This window comes from Cynocephalus volans, chromosome 1 (assembly GCF_027409185.1).
Source record: "Cynocephalus volans isolate mCynVol1 chromosome 1, mCynVol1.pri, whole genome shotgun sequence".
NCBI classification, from domain to species: domain Eukaryota; kingdom Metazoa; phylum Chordata; class Mammalia; order Dermoptera; family Cynocephalidae; genus Cynocephalus; species Cynocephalus volans.
This window is the reverse complement of record NC_084460.1, coordinates 52,105,638-52,123,201: the sequence shown is the minus strand read 5'-3', so window position 1 is coordinate 52,123,201 and position 17,564 is coordinate 52,105,638. Positions and strand designations below refer to the sequence as shown.

The window sequence follows — 17,564 nt, the reverse complement described above, 5'->3', positions numbered from 1 at the left end:
TGTGCCTATAGATATGATCAGGAGGACGCTATGGTAAGTGACATGTCTGAAGGACGGAAGAGTGATGGTTAGCAAAGGTCCAGCTGTCCTAAATGCCCCATTCTAGATGCACAACTAAGCAAAGGAGGAGTGGAGAATGGAAGAATGTAAGCAGACGTATCTCAACAAGTAATTGGACAAGGGTGTGACATCCAGCATTAAAAACAGAAGAAACCAAACAGAGCAAACTTAAGACATTAAATCTGTACAAATGTATGATATCTATGTCTAGGACAACAGTAATGGCTTATTTTGTTTCCTTCCATTTGTCTGTGATGATTCTTGTCAGATTTTATACTACACACAGTATCTATATTGTCTTAGATAAGACTGTGATGACAGACTATTTTTCCTGATTACTTCTGCGATACTTTTAAGAGCTTAAGAAAGCACTGTGCATCCATCAGATGTTCTGTTTCGATAGCACTGCTTGAAAACAAAATTAAATGGCAGCTGAATATTGGGGTGGCTGCCAGAGGTCCTTCAGTAGGGAAATCGGACTTAGTGCACAGAGGGAAGATGAGGCAGCAGGTACATGTCTGCTCCCTTCCCTGCCTCCCTGCCCTTTCCAATTTGGGTGGGTGTCCACAAATCCCATGTGGCACCATGTTGCTACAGCCCAGCCTCCACTTCCGATTCAGGCTCTTCCTTAAGCAGATAACCACTGTGGTCAATTTTATCATCAGGCATTTATTAAGTACCTATTGCAAGGCTCTGTGTTAGCTCATCTGTTTCACTTAAATCTCAAACTTTATATGCGTAAAGTTCCCTCTTTTGCTGTTAAAAGGTAGCTATAAATGAGTTGTGCTTAACTCTTTCTACCACGAATTCTTTTACATCTTTACTAGAGGATGGAGCCCCAAATTACACACAATGCTCTGAGTGGGATTTTATCAGGCCTGTTAGTCAGCATTTACTTTAAGACACTAAAAAGTATAAAAATGCCCTCAGTGCCCATTATCACTTTCTCCATCAGTGTACTTTGTGACTCTAATTGAAAAGAAAAAGGCTCGCCTCCGCAAATGAAAATAAACGTGTCTCTGGCGCACAGACAAGAAGTGAGTAACGTGTGATGACAGGGATGTTGACAATTTAGTTGGAGCTTTAATTTGGGCCTCAGGAAAACACAGAGTAAATGAAACAGTGACTTACTCGTTCTTGTCCAGCTGTATCCCAGATTAGGAATTTATGTAGCTCATTTTGGTACTGGACAGTCTTGGTCATAAAAGATGCCCTATAAAGAGAGACCTAAATGATCAGAATACAATTATTTAAAGCACGTTGCCAGCCCCAGTCGGAAATATCACTTAGACTTAATGTTCAAAGTCCCAGCTCCATACTATATCCTAATTGTGTTCCTCTCTGGAATATTTATGGGATGTTTGGATGCTAGCTGCATATTCTCTGTCAAAAAGCATTAGGCACATCTGCCTAACACAAAGAAGGAAGAGTTCTTTGGTTTTTGATTGCCTAAGCTCCATACCAAATGAACCAAGAGATATTTTGGTAATCCAGACATTAGCCCCCCTTGTAAAACACAGAAGCTGTTATTTAAAAAGATGCTATCATGGAAAGACTTTCTAAGAAAACAGTGTGTTCAGGATATAGGTGCACTCGTAAAAAATATTAGGCCATTTGGGCTTGTCTTCCCCCAATTCTCAAACCACATGCCCACATAAATAGCTGAGTAAGAACTAGTGTAACGCTACAGTTAATAAAATTACAATGCCAAACAAGGAGTAGGGAGATGCCTAGAGAAGCGACACCTGTACCGAGGTGACCTGATTCGTCATCAGCAGCCCCAGTGGCCACCTGTGTTTCATTGACAAAGTGGGCTTCTCAGCTGAAGTTCAGCATCAGACCTCAGGGCCTCACCCAGCCCCAGATGGCGAAAGGAATTCATAGGTCACACTGCTCACTTTGAGGGAGCCACTCTGCCCAGGGAGCTTTGAAGGCAGGGGTTTCTATTATTTTGGGGGGGTTCCCATACTTTTTGGAGGATCCTGAGTGAGACCTCAAAGCCTGTGTATTTTATTAGGAGCCATGGTGGCCCAGAGCACATGCCTGGATACTCTGGGGGCTCCAGGACACAGGTTCAGAAACCCTGCCCTTGGACTAGCTCTGGCTCTAATATTACCTTCTGCTCCCCACCTCACCTAAAGGGTAGCCTCCTGGGAAGTCCTTTGTCTCCCAGTTTCCTCAACACATCCCAGTCTGGCTAGCAGAACCCAGAGATGACCATGTCTTCCTTTCTACTTGAAAATAAGCCTTCTGGGGCCAAGGACCAAGTTGTATTTCTGAATCATACCTTAATCACCCCAATCAGAACAATGAACTCAATGGCTAGGCATTTTCAGATATGCTGAGAGCTTGACATATTTTTGCTGAGATTCAAGTAACAGATAATCTTCAAGAAAATGCAAGTTGAAATTGAATAGAGTGGCTTTCTGAAGAATCACTGAGCTTAGATGAATATCAGAATCCTTAGTTTTAAAAACTTCAACTCTGATACAATGAATTCCTGGCAATATTTATATAAATTTATGGCACAGAAAGCAGCCTCCAACATGGTGACTGCAAATGAGGAAGGGAACGTGAATCAGGAAGCAAGACCACATTTACTGGATAGGCACTATTTACTGAATATTTATCTACTGAAAATTTACCCTTTGGTATCCTTAGTAAAGTGCTTTGTGTATAGAAGGTACTCGATAAGTGGTTACTGTATCAAGAACCGTTGGCGACTCACTATGATTAAATCAGGATGTGCAACGCGATTTCTCACTTAGGAAAGATCTAAGTATTCAAAAAGTATTGTTTATTGTGAAGATTAAATGAGATGATGTATGTAAAAGTGCTTTGTAAATTGTAAAGCACTATATCTATACAAGGTATTATTAAAGGCAGCTCCAGGAAATGTTTTAGTTTAGACTTTGCAATTAGTTCTAAAAGCTTGCAACTCAACTCTCCATCAATTATGGCTATGGTGTTACATTTAAGAGTGACAACAGGCATCCAACAGAAGCCTATTAACAGAGCCAACACATCTATTTTGACTGCTCAAAGGACAAGAGAAGAAATATGCTTCAAGTAGACAAAAAGCTGAGAAAGGTATATGCAATAATTAAAAGGAAATGCTTCATCATGGAATCACAACTCACTACAGTTCAACCTACCTGCCAACCGTTTCCCTTTAATGAACACACAGACTTATTACTGAGTCAGGAGAAAGGCAAACAAAATGGCAGCTGTGATGTAATGGGAGTGCCTTAAAGGATTAAAACCCAACTCCCCCTCTCCGACCCTGGACCACCCTTCCCGGTCTTGTCCATCATCACTCTCACCACGCCTCCTTCCTGTCTGCCCTGAGGTCTTCTTGTGCCCAAGCTCTCTTCTTGGGTCTACGTTTGTTGGCTTCTTGTCCTTTAATCACCAGTATCACTTGACCACACTACCAGTTCTTTAGCAATCTTGTCTGTCTTTTCCCAGCCACCCAGAAAAGCCCTAACAGCCTTTCCACCTGCTTCTTCTACCCAACGGTAGCGTGGCTGTCTTGCTGGAGGAAAATGACAAAGCTATGCGGACCAGCATGAAGATTCTACCCTGTCAGCTGGGCCCACCTCTCAGGTCTTCTCTCATACCACACGGCAATTATTCCACATTCTTATGCCTCTTTTCTGGCTCTCCGCCATTTCCTGTTACTCTCCTCTTCAGGGCAACAGCTTATTTCAGCCCTTTTAGAGAAAACAGAAGTTATACACCCTAAGACTTCCAACAAGCTCCCCAGTCAACACTCCCAACTCAAGTACAGACAAATTTCCCTTCACACCAGCTGTGATTTCCACTTTTCAGACTCTGGCTGAGTCAGAGATGTCTTTTCTTTGACTCATACATCACGGCTACCCTTCAAGATGCCAGTACATCCTGTCCGGGCCACTGCAGCCATCAAATTGATCTACTCCCAGTCCCAAATCCCTCCAATTGTCTCTTCCTTCCCAGCTCCTGCTCCTTTCCTTGAATACTTTCCAACTGGCTGCTCACCCTTTAGGTTCAGCTAAAATGTCAAGGATCACAGAAGCCTGTATCATCCACCCGAGGCAGGCAGCTCTATTTCCCAAGACATAATCCCATTTTGTCTTCAGAACACCTACTACAAAGTCTGATAAGTTTATTTATAGTTTTTTCTTTTTTTTGGCGGCTGGCTGGTACAGGGATTGAACCCAGGACCCTGGTTTTATCAACACCATGCTCTAACCAACTGAGCTAACTGGCCAATCCTTTTTTTTTTTTTTTTTTTTTTTTTTTTTTTAATTTACCTGTTTAATGTCTAACTCACCCATGAGAACTGTAAGCTTCATGAGGGTAAGGACCTTGCTATAGCTCTTCCTCTGTAATACGGGTAATCTTCCTCATCTCCCTCCTCCTTGATATTCTAGAACTTTAACAAAACATCCACCGTGCTGCCCACAAGCTACTTGGCTATCTATTACTCCAACAGTTCTAGGGTGTCTTGGTCAAGCACTTTCTGAAGCATAAAGTGAGAAGTACTACTGAAGTGCAGCTAACGAGCTGAGCTTAGAGGAAACTTTGGCTCTTCAACTGTAGCCAGGTATGTGGCCTCTAGGGCAAGAGGTAAGTGGTTCTATTAGCGCAGGGCTGACTATTCCCAGAGGATGTCCTTCCTGCCCTCCCTCTCCTGCTCAGTCACCAGCTCCAGCCCCTACCCCTACCCTAGCCATCAGGCAATAAATAAAATCCAGGAGTTGCAGCAAAGAACCACTGTGTTCTTCGGTCACTCAGACTTCTGGAATTCTGCTAAGGAAGAAGTTATGGCACTTTACGGGGTCTCTCTGCTGTTCACTCTGTCATACCTCCAGTTCCCAGTTCAGGTGACTATGGTGAGATGACCACACCTCTCTCCCCTCTCCTCCCCTGGGCCCCACAGTCTCTTTACTGCAACAGGCATCTCTCTTGATTTTTTTTTTTTTTTTTTGTGTGTGTGTGTGTGTTTTGGTGCCATGACTACTGATTTCTGAGAGACTGAAATACTGGCCTGTCATATCTGAAAGAACCATCTCCTCCACCTCCTCCTCAGTATTTGGATTTGGTTATTGTATGTAGTGGTGATACATGGACTCAGGGTCAGACTCAGGAGAGCGTGTTACCTGTTGTCTCTCCCAAGTGGTCTCTAGCTAGCTCTGGGTTAGCACAGGGGCAGAAAGCCTCCTACCTGACTCAAGGACGAATTCCTTCCATAGCTTCAGGTCTTTACCCGTTGAGGACAGCACTTTTCCACATCTGATTGACTAGTTTAACTATACAATCTACATACTTCATCACCATCTCACACTTAACATGGTAAGAAAGAGCTTATTTCCATTCTCCCCCAACAATCATCCCAAATTCCAAGTTCTCAGTCACAGTCTGCCTTCCACAGAGCAGAAACTAGTCTGCAACTATTCTCCATCCTTTGTTACTTGCATCCAATTTTGTAGCAGAGCTGCCTGGTTCTTTATTTTACATTTAATCTACACTTGAACCTCAACCCCTGAAGTAAATTCATAAACTGGACCCTAATCTTCGAGCGGGACTACAACAATCTTTCCCTCCCATTGTCACTTGAACTCTAGGATCACTTCTATAAGGCTCAAGTTAAATGATGCAGAGGGTAAGATAACTTCAATATCTTTCTTTTTGAAAAACAGGCAATGACTTCCTGCCATTCAAATGATACATTTTTATTTTCCAGCCTGCCATTTTCTTGTCTGATAACCTTACTTTTCCACTACTAAACCGTCTCTCTTCACTCTGCCTAGGCAGATCTTATTACCTCTTTAACCTAAAATCCCTACTAGCATTATTCCCAAAAGCTGGAATACCTTTCATAGACTTCTCCATTTTTCAGGGAATTCTAAAAATATGACTTGCATGCACACCAAGCAGTCATGATTGTTGGACAGAGTACGTGTTCCCAATAAGAATACTTGCTACAAGGTGTTTTAAAAATTTCTTTTCTTTGCCTGCAGTAGACTTATTTAGCTCTCTTGGAACACAGGTGTGCTTGGCCAACACATTCTAGGACCTCTGTTTACTGCAAGCCCTGTTGTTTGAATGACACACAAGATGCTGTCATCCTCATGATGGTATACTGTGCCTTTTGAGGATGACTAATTCCATACACTTTAAAATTAACAAAGGACCATAACTTCTCAACACTCTGAATCTCATGCAAACAACACTTGGATCTCTAGGTTATATACACTGATAAAAACACCACAAATGGGCCGACCCCGTGGCTCACTCGGGAGAGTGCGGCGCTGGGAGCGCAATAGCGCTCCCGCCGCGGGTTCGGATCCTATATAGGGATGGCCGGTTCGCTCACTGGCTGAGCGCGGTCACAAAAAAGGACAAAAAAAAAAAAAAAAGAAAAGAAAACACCACAAATACACCAAAATTGAGACATAAAAAGACCAAAGGTACATGGAATCTAATAGTTCCTCTATTGGAAGAACTAATCGAGACAGCAAGGTGCCTTCAGGGAGGCTTAGAAAGGTGCAAGCAACTTGACAGGTGCTCAGGGAGAGTTAGCTGAATGTAGGGCACGTCTGTCTCACGTCAGAATGTCTTCAAAACACCAGAGTCTTATGACTACCTATGAACTCAGTTACTTACTGTGATTCCACAGCCACACACACCTTCAACCCTTCCTTTAAACTCTCCCTCTCTGAGGCAGGGCTGACTATTACTCTCTGCAGAATGCTTTCTCCTACGCAGTCACTACTCACTTAAGCCAGAGGCTGCAGAACAGACTGTTCCACAGGTTCATGGTCATTCCAAGCAAATCCTTTATTACTTTTTACATTTTTGTCACACGATTTATAGACTTTTTGGAAAATATTTATAATTATGGAAAATATAACATAAGCTAAATAACAAAGAGTTTAGCCTCCCCTTTCCTAAGTCTGTTAAGAATAACCTAAATAACACACACCCTTTCACATCATAAACAATAAAATCAACAATAACAAAACTAGTGCCTTGACTGAGTGTTCATTATTGTCAGGCATTCTCCTCATACTTCTACATGTGTGACCCCATTTAATCCTTACTGTGAGCCTCTGGGTTGGGTTGGATTCTTCATCACCACTGTACGAATAAGACACTGAGGGGACACAGCTAGTAAGTGGTGCAGCCAGGACACAAGGCCAGGAGGCAGGACCCCAAGCCTGTGCTCTGGACTACAGTGTTGCAGTGCCACCTTGCAGCAGGCGGTCTATTCACTCCTTCAAATGCTTGGACTTGTACGGTATGGCAGGAACACTGGGCAGGCAAGATGAGCAAGAAACCATCACTGCCCTCAGAGGCTCATGCTGGGGCACTGGTCAGATGAGCAGATAATCAAAGGCAAACGCTCTATGAGATACCTGAAGGATGGACAGAGATGGGGGAGCTGAGAGGTAAAGCCAGGTCTAAGTCCACAGGACAGTGGCAATGCCAGGCATGGGAGGCTGAATAATGTCCCTTCTCCCCTATGTCCATACCCTAACCCCAGAACCTGTGAATAGGTAACATTACATGGCAAAAAGGGACTTGTCAGATGTGATTAAGAATCCTGTCATGGAGAGAGGATCCTGAATCACCCAAGTGGGCATGACACAGTCATAAGAGTCCTTACAGAAGGGACCAGGAGGAGTCAGAGCCTAAGGAGGAGGAGATGTGAAGATGGAAGTGGAGGCTGAAGTGGTGGGTCATGAAGATGGAGGAAGGGGCCACAAGCCAAGGCAGCCACTAGAAGCTGCAAAGTCAAGGAAACATTCTCCCCTCAGAGCCTCTGGAAGAAATCAGCTCTGCCAATACCTTGACTTTAAGCCAGTGGAACTGATTTTAAACTGATGACCTCCAGAACTGTAAAAGAATAAATTGTGTTCTTTTAAGCCACTCAGTTCACGGTGATTTGTTACAGCAGCAAGAGGAAACAAATACACCAGGGAAGACTTCATAGAAGTGGTGAAGTGTGAGCTGAAACTTGAAGTCAAGGGAATCTGCCCAGCAGATAGGATGAGGACCCAAAGGGGTCACACTCCATAAAGAGCAACAGCAGGAACCAAAGCAGAGAGTTGTGAGTGTAGTGGAAGCAGCCTGGCTGATGTGCAGGATTAGACTGGATGAGGTGGAGAGTGCAGTGAGGTGACTGCAGAAAAGGGCCCAGGCAGGTGGAGGACAGCTGGAGAGGACTGGCAACGAGAACCTCCCCTGTAAGTTGGCATCTCCCCAGGGGCCAGTGCTCCACTGCCGCCTCTTCTGCTGCAGCTGTGATCCATTTGTATTACTACTGGATATTTCAAAAAATCTCTTTTTAAAACTGAGCCTTGTCTAAGCAATAATATTGGTAAAATTAAAAGGCCAGAGGTTTCATGGACTAGTTTTATTTTCCCCAACAGATAAAAAAATACTTAACAATAGAAATTAAAAAGTGCTCATCTGTGTACCATCTAAAATCACCTCACATGTCATGTTCTGGAAGGGGAGCCACTGAGTGAAGGCAAGGGTTATGCTATCAGACCTGTTTGAGACGGTGTACTCTGGAAGCAGGCCAAAACTTTTGGGGTCCCTCTCCCAGATACAGGTCCTTAATAACCCATGGATAAGTGAGATGCACCTCCATTTTTAAGGACCTTACAGGGCAAAAGCAGACATAGATATGTAGGCAAAAATTGGGGAATACTAAGCACTGTGAGAGCACAGCCAGGATGGAGAGAACTGGATAGAAAACGGTAGCAAGGAAGGGGAGCAAGTTAAGTGGCCCCTGGACACAATACTAGAGGAAGGTGGGGTAGGGTTGATAGGTAGGAAGGGGCAAAAGGGACAGTTTGAGAATAACACATAAAACCACAGGGTATTGCCTGGGTGAGGAAAAGGAAGCATTCTCAGCAAGACTGAGACAGGCTTCTGTCAGCTCAGGCAACCATGTGTGTGATTAACTACTTGAGTCATTTCCAAATTGTAACTGTATTCCTTAATTTTTTGAATAGGTTTCAATATCCAACATGTACAACACAGGTGTATACTGAAACATCTCCCTCCTGCCCATTCCAGCTATCTATTTCCTCTTCCTAGAAACTTGATCTTACCAGTTTCTTAGGTTTCCTTTCAGAAATACTTTAGATTTATATATGCACATGTACCTATAGTTTCCTTTGTATCCTCCTTTATTATTTTTAAAAACACAGATAGTAAATATACTATATATCTTTAATTTTTTTCACTCTGCACCACAATTAGGAGATCATCTGACATAAGTACATAAAGTTTTCTCAAGCCGGCTTTAAAAATATCATATTATATTGAGTAACTGCACTATAATTTATATACTCAGACCCCTACTAACCAACAATGCTGCAAGTATTAACCTTCTACTATTATTACTTTGTTGCTTGGAACTTAAATGAATTTATCTGTAGGGCAAAGTCCTGGGAGTAAGCTGCTGGGCCAAACAGCATGAAGCAAGAGCACACTGATTAAGAGCGCAGACTTGCAAGCCAGACTACCCTTCCTTGTTTATTAGTTTTGCCACCAACTGTGTACCACTAGGTAAGTCAGTTAACTTCTCTTTACCTCAGTTCTCTCATCTGAAAACTAAGAATAACTTCAGCACCTACAACATGGAGCTTTGCAAAATTATATATATCTTATTGAGGTATAATTAATGTACAATAAAATGCAGAATACAGGTTTTCAGTGCAATGAGTTTTGACATTTCATATTCTCATATAACTACTGCCCAAAATAAGATAAACAACATTTCCGTAACCCAGAAAGTTTCCTCATACTCATTTTCAGTTAATTCTTTTTTTTTTTAAAGTCGGCTGGCCAGTACAGGGATCGAACACTGCATTTCCTGTTAATTCTTGTCCCTGACCCAGGCAAACTATTTTTGACTTCTGTGTCATAGGTCAGTTTTGACAGTCTTTGGATTTCATATACGTGGAATCATAAAATATGTAATCTATCGTGTCTAGCTTCTTTCATTTAACAATGTTTTTGAAACTCATCTATATTGTTTGGTAGTTCATTATTTTTTACTGCTGCATGATATTCCATTATATGAATATATCACACTTTGCCCATTCTTATGCTGAAGAATTTGAGTTGTTTCAAGTTTTCGGCTATTATGAATAAGGCTACTATAAACATTTTTGTACAAGTTTATTTTTGTAAACATATTCTCATTTCTCTTGGGTAAATACCCAAGGGTGGAGATGCTAAGTCATAGGGTAGATGCATGTTTAACTTAATATGAAAATAGAAGAGTCTACAAAGCAGTCACATCATTTTATACTCCTACCAGAAATGCATGGAATTCTAGTTGCTCCACATCCTTGCCAACATTTTAGTTGTTATTCTTTAATTTTTAGCTATCCCCTAAGAACAAAGCATGGATGTCCGCTCTTACCACTTCTATTCAACATTGTATTGGAGGGTCTAGCCAACACAATAAGTCAAAAAAAAGGTACAAAGACAGTAAAAACATTAAAACTGTCACAAATATCATATTCACAGACATCATGATATATTTGGTATCATGGAGTCTACAAAAATATAACAACATATTCTCATGTAACTATTGTCCACAATAAGATAAATAACATTACCACAATCCCAGAAAGTTCCCTCATGCCCATTTCTAGTTAATTCTTGTCCCTATCCCAGGCAAACCATGGAGTTTATTAAAAATAAAGCCAGAAATAAGAGAATTGACATTCAATGTAATTATTTATATGGCAGGTTTTAAGTTTCCCATTTTGGTATTTGTTTCTCTGATGCTCTTTTTCTGCCTTCTTTTGGATAAATCCCATTTTTTTTTGATATTGTATCTTTTCTCTTGTATTGAATTTTTAGTTATACCTCTTTGTGTGTCTATTTTTTCTATGGTTTCTCTAAAGATTACAACATGCATCTTTAAATTTCAGTCTATTTCCAAATAATAATATACTATTTCGTGAATGACATAAGAAACTGGCAGTCTAATTCCATGTATGCCCCTCTCACCTACTGTAGTCTTGCTGCCTTATACTCAACCTCTTCATATATTATAAACACAATAATACAGTTGTTATTTTTGTTTTAAAAGTCAATAGTCTTTTTAGAATTTCTTTTAGTATTTCTTGTGATAAGGTCTGCTGTAGACAAATTCTCTTGGCTTTTGTCTGTCTGAGAATATTTTCATTTCATTTCTGAAGAAATTTTTGCTGGATACAGAGTTTAGTTTGCAAGTTTTTTTGTGTGTTTTTTTAAAATACTATGTTAAAGACACTATATCATTGTCTTATGTCCTCCACTGTTTCTGTTGAGAAGTCAGTGATAATTATTATGACTGTTCTCCTGTATACAAAATGTTCTTTATACCTCTTCTCAATGCTTTTAAGATCAGCTCATTTCTGACTTTCAGCAGTTTGACTGTAACATACCTAGGCTGTGGTTTGTTGTATATTTATCCTGATTGGAGTTTGCAGGTATTCTGGGATTTGTACTTTGATAATCTTCATCAGTTTTGGAAAGTTCTTGCCTGTTATCACTTGAATTATTTCTTCCATTCTCTCTCTCCTTTCTTTCTGGGATGCCAATTGTGTGTATATGAGACTGAGCATCTTTTTTTTTCTTCTGGATTTTTTTTTTTTAACCTTTTTCTTCCTTTTTCGTTTGGATACTTTCTACTGACCTGACTTTAAATGAACATTTTTATTAGATAAGCTTAAGAGCAGACTGGACGCAGCTGAGGAAAGGATAAGTGATTTGGATCAAGATTTTGAGGAATTCTTTTTGCTTTCCAGTTCTACCCTTGCATTTTTGTGCTGTGGCAGCTGTCACCTTATGCCCAGTGAAGGCAGGGATTCCTGTGGAGAGTCTGCTCTGAGCTCACTGGCCCACCTCAAGTCTCTGCAGTTGACAGCCCGAGTGCTCCCATCAATGGCAGATTCTCCTTGACCCTCTGGATGTCCTCTGAATGGCCTGTCACATTCTGAAGTTTAGTTCACTTAAGTTTCCTTGTGTGCTCAGCCGACTAATGGAATTTTAAAAACTTATTTTGCTTATTTTGGTTGTTTGGATGAGAATGACAGTCTCTTGTCACTTTTTATATCTGAATAGGAATGGACACAGGGTCATTTTAAGGAAGCACATAATTATTACTACTACTTATATTTTGATGGATTTTACCAAGTTGTCCTTCATACTGATGGTACCATTTTACACTCAATGGTGAACTTGTTAACTGCTCCCTTATTGGCAAGGCAGGACAAAGTTTTTGGAGATGAGAGGGTGGAAAGAGTAGTACAGTGGTAGATATGCAGAGTCCCTGGTGTCTGCATTGAAACAGAAGTTATTTGGAGTCACTGGAGAAAAGTGGCCCTCAAAGCTGTGAGAATGAATGAAATCACCTAGGAAGACATGCAGGCTGTGCAAGGAGTCCCCACTGCTTCAACATTTTAGGGGCAGACACTAAGGCTGAGAAACAGAAAGGAGGACTGCCCCAAGAGGTAGAAAGGAGAATCAGAACAGAACTGTACTCCAGGTAACAAGAGGATTGAAAAAAAAATCAAGATAAAGCCAGATATTTCTGGAGAAGACGAATACAATAAAAAACAATCTGTGGATTATATTTGGTCATTCACAGGTTGATCTTAAACTCTACAAAAATGATTTCAGTGAAATAATGGGGACACAGGCTGGTAAGAGGAGGATCACAAGTAAACAGATTGGTAAATAGAGACATGAATGTATACAATTATAAAAATCTTTTTTCTTTTTCTTTTTTTTTTTTTTTTGCGGCTGGCCGATAAGGGGATCCAAACCCTTGACCTTGGTGTTGTAACACCATACCCTAACTAACTGAGCTAACTGGCCAGCCTGGACAATTATAAAAATCTTAAAGAACAATTTTTATTGAGCATCTATTATGGGCTGGGGATACAGATGTGATCATTTCAGATAAAACTGCTCCTCTCACAGTGTTTTTATTGGAGTGATGGGGACAGACAATAAGTAAACAAATAGATGATTATAGTTTTTAATATTTAGATTTAATACTATGAAGATAACAAAACATTGGATCGTGATAGTGACTGGCATGATAAATTGAGATACAATAGTAGGAAAAACCTCTTGGATGAAACTTAAAGATGAGAAGCTCAAACCAAGCAAATATCTGGAGGGAAGAGAACATTTCAAAAAGAGGAAAGAGTAAATGCAGAGGCCCTGAATTGGGAGAGAATATCAGATGTTTGGAAAGAAGGGCCATGTGGCTGAAATGAAGTAAGACAGGAAGAAAGCGATTAAAAAAAAAAAGTCATGTTAGGACAAACACCAGCACTGTCTAGAGGTGTTAGGGGATGAGGTTCATGGCTGCCAGTGTAGCTGAAAATAGAAAGAGAACGTCCTGGAAAGGAGGGAGCTACAGATGAGGGAGCTGCACATCTATACATAAAATCCTCTCAAACCCACAGCTGACTCCTGAGTTGCATATGCAACTGGGAAGATTCCAAGAAGTCTAATGGACAGCAACAGCTGGAAGGCTGAAAAAAGCTGAGCAGAGATTTTAGCTGCTGCCAACTTCAGGGGAGAAGAGTTAGAAATTTGAATCCTGCCAAGCTACAGAGGTTCAATGAACACTTTGAATGAAAACCCAGGAGGGCCATACCTTAGAAGTAAAGAAAATGTCTCAGGAATAAAGATTTGCTGTAAGTCTAAAAGCAGCAACACTCCAACACAACCATCTTTTTAAAATTTTTTATATTTTTTAATTAAAAAAAAATTTTTTTTGTCTTTTTCGTGACTGGCACCCATCCAGTGAGTGCACTGGCCATTCCTATATAGGATCCGAACCCGTGGTGGGAACGTCGCCGCGCTCCCAGCGCAGCACTCTCCCGAGTGCACCACAGGCTTGGCCCCCAACACAACCATCTTAATAAAGTGTACAACCAAGCTACCACAAGTTCAAGATGGTGTACTCTTCAGTAGAAGATAAGAGAATCTAAAATCCCTTCAACATATCTTCTGCAGTGTCCAATATGCAATAAAAAATTACTAGACATGCAAAGAAAATATGACCCAAGATAAAGAGAAAAAACAGTAGATAGTAAAAGATCCTCAGATGATTCAGATGTTGGAATTAGCAGATACGGATGTTAAAAACAGCTATTATGAATATAATCAAGACTTATAGAAAAAGAGTCACAATGAGTGAGCAGATGGGGAATCTAAGAATATGAAATTTTAAAAAGAACCAAATAAAAATTCTAGAATTAAGAGGGCCGGCCTGTGGCTCACTTGGGAGAGTGTGGTGCTGACAACACCAAAGCCAAGGGTTCTGATCCCTACATACAGACGGCCACTTAGCTCACTTGGGACAGCGTGGTGCTGACAACACCAAATCAAGGATTAAGATCCCCTTACTGGTCATCTTTAAAAAAAAAAAAATCTAGAATTAAGGATGATAAGGACAGTATCTGAAATGAAAAAAAAAAAATACTAGATATGCTGAACAGAAAAACAGGAGAAGAAAGGATCAATTGAACTTAAGGACAGATTGATAGAGATTATGTGATCCTAAGAATGGAGAGAAAAAGATGGGGTGGGGGAACAAACAAACCAACCCAGAGCCTCAGTGGTCTGTGGTATAATACCTATTTAACATATATGTAATTGGAATCCCATAAGTGGAGCAAGAGAATGGGGCAGAAAATAGTACTTAACAAAATAATGGCTACAAATGTCCCAAATTTTGTAAAAATAATCAAATTTCGTATCTAAGAAACCAAATGAACCCAGAATATATTACATACTTAGCATATTATAGTAAATTGCTGAAAACAGAAGATAAAAAAGCAGATCTTAAAAGCAGGCAGAGAATAAAAAAGATACACTATGTATAGGGAAACGATGTCAAGGACGATGACAGGACACTCAACAAAAACACTGGAAGCCAGGAAAAGATGGAATAGCATATTTAAAGTGCTGAAAGAAAGAAAAAAAATCAACCCAGAAATCTACATCTAGCAAAAACATACTTCAAAAGTAAGGATGCAATGCAGACATTAAAAAGATAAACAAATACTGAGGAAATTTTTCACCAGTAGCCCTGAACACAAGAAATGCTAAAAGAAGTTCTCTAAACTGAAGTAAGGTAGATGACATCAGATGAAAACTCAATTCTATAGGAAGGAATGAAGAGCAATGGAAATTGTAATATGTGTGTAAAATAAAATTATTTTTGCTCTTTTCTTCCTGCTGTGAATAGTAATTTACTCCAAAAGTTGCTATCAGGTAGGCCAAGCAGGTAGGTATTCACAGTGGTGGTGGTGGGAGCCATAGTGGCCTAGAGTCGGGTATCAAAGCCTGATGAGAATAGAGTACCTATACACACAGGGAGAGTAAGGCAGTTGAGTCTGGGCTGGTAAAGCCTGTATCCTGTGAAGAGGGCATCAGCAACACAATGTTAAAATTTTTTTTACATCAAATAGCTATCTTTTAATGACACGGGGAGGAAAAGTAGTTTACAGTGCAACAGCCACCATTTTAAAAAATTTTGAAAAAATCTTCAATTTATAGAAAAGTTGCAAGTATAGAATATACTTATCCTGAACCATTTGATAGGTTATCTCATTACCTTTGCCTTTTTTTTTTTTTTTGGTGGCTGGCTGGTACGTCATTACCTTTGAATGTTAGTACACAATTCCTACAAGCAAGATTATTCTCCTAAATAAGCAGAATACGATTATTGAAACTGTGAACTTAACACTGACACATTACTACTACCGTGTATTCCTCAGAACCCATTTAAGTTTTGCTAATTGTCCCAAAAATATCCTTTTGGCAAAACATCCAGTTCAAAATCACATGTTACATTTAGTTGTTATGACTCTTTAGTTTCCCTCAGCCTGAATCAGCTTCTCATGGTCTCTCCCTGACTTTTTTGACCTTAGACTTTTGAAGATTATAAGCCAGTTGTATTGTCAAATGTTTCTCAATTTGGGTTTGTCTGAACTTTACTCACGATTTAAACACAGGTTATACTATAAGAAAAGTTAAACTTTTGAAATTCAATGAATGCAATTGTGGTGGTTATAAAATATGTTCACTTTTTTATTTTTTGGATGTTCTTCTTCCCTTCAAGAGTGGAGCTTTTCCACTAACCCCTGAATTTGGGAGGGGCTCGTAACTCCCTTCTACTGAACAGAAGCCATGGAAGGTGATTTCCAAGAGTAGATCATAAAAGATACTGCAAATTACTCATTGCTCTCTCTTGAATCACTTGCTTTTGGTAAAGTTAGCTGCCTTGCTGTGAGGACACTCAGGCAGTCCTACAGAAGGCTCACATAGCAAAGAACTGAAGAACGGAGGCCCCTAGCAACAGCCGTGTGAATGAGCCATCCTGCAGGCGAACCCCTCAGCCCCAGCCAACCCTTCAGATAACTGCAGTCCTAACTGACATCTTGATTGCAATACCATGAGAAACCCTGAACCAGAACCATACTAGCTAGGCCACTTGGAGTCCTGATCCATAAAAAATGTTTGTTGTTTCATGCTGCTAAGTATTGGGATAATTAGTTACTCAGCAACATACAGTACAGTAATCAACCAGATTACCAGAAAGGAGAAAAACAATATTATCATCTAAAGAATTAAGACAAAATTCAAGACCCATTCTTGAAAAGAACGCTTAGCAAACCAGAAACAGAAGAAAACTTCCTTATCCTAAAAATGGGCAACCTAGAGCTAGCATCACACTTAATAGTACAATATCGAATGTTTTCCTCTTAAGACTGGGAAAAATGGCAAAAATGTTGCTTTCACCACTTTTACTCAACATGGTTCTAGAGGTCCTAGCCAATGCAAAAAGGCACAGAAAAACTAATAGAAAAAGAAGAAGTAAAACTGTTTTATTTATGATCATGTATGTAAATAATCCTAAGGAATCTACATGATAGCTACTAGAACTAATACATTTAACAGGATTAAAGTATACAAGGTCAATATATAAGAATCAACAGCATTTCTATATATGGATAAAAACAATTGTAAATAAAAATGAAAAAATATAATTCTATTTACCATAGCTAAAAAAAATTATATATTTAGGAAAGAAATTTAACAAAAATACTTTGACTTCCACACTGAAAACCACAAACCAATGCAGAGAGAAATTTAAAAAGACCTAAGTAAATAGAGAGATAGTATGCACATGGATAAAAAGACTCAATATTACAATTTTTGAATAAAGTGTCAAGGCTATACAAAGGGGAAAGACAACATCATTCAACAAATGATGCTGGGAAAACTAAATAAATACATGGGAAAATAATAACCTTATCTTTACCTCATATAATACAAAATACATATAAAATATGTATAAAAAATTAATTTGAGATGGATCAAAGAATTCAATAGAAAGTTAAAACTATGAAGATCCTAGAAGAAAACAGGAGAATATCTTTGAGACCTCAGAGCACGCAGAGATTACTTAGGGA

The 17,564-nt window shown here is 39.8% G+C and overlaps 1 protein-coding gene across 2 annotated transcripts in view; it reads right to left on the bottom strand.

Moving 5' to 3' along the window:
• The window catches only part of RAB22A (RAB22A, member RAS oncogene family), a 47,918-nt gene that overhangs the window by 13,839 nt on the left and 16,515 nt on the right, over positions 1–17,564 (bottom strand). For both annotated transcript variants that reach the window (XM_063106291.1, XM_063106298.1), the window contains exon 3: positions 1,192–1,273. In XM_063106291.1, the coding sequence (XP_062962361.1) occupies positions 1,192–1,273 (82 nt within the window). The remainder of the gene's footprint in view (positions 1–1,191; positions 1,274–17,564) is intronic.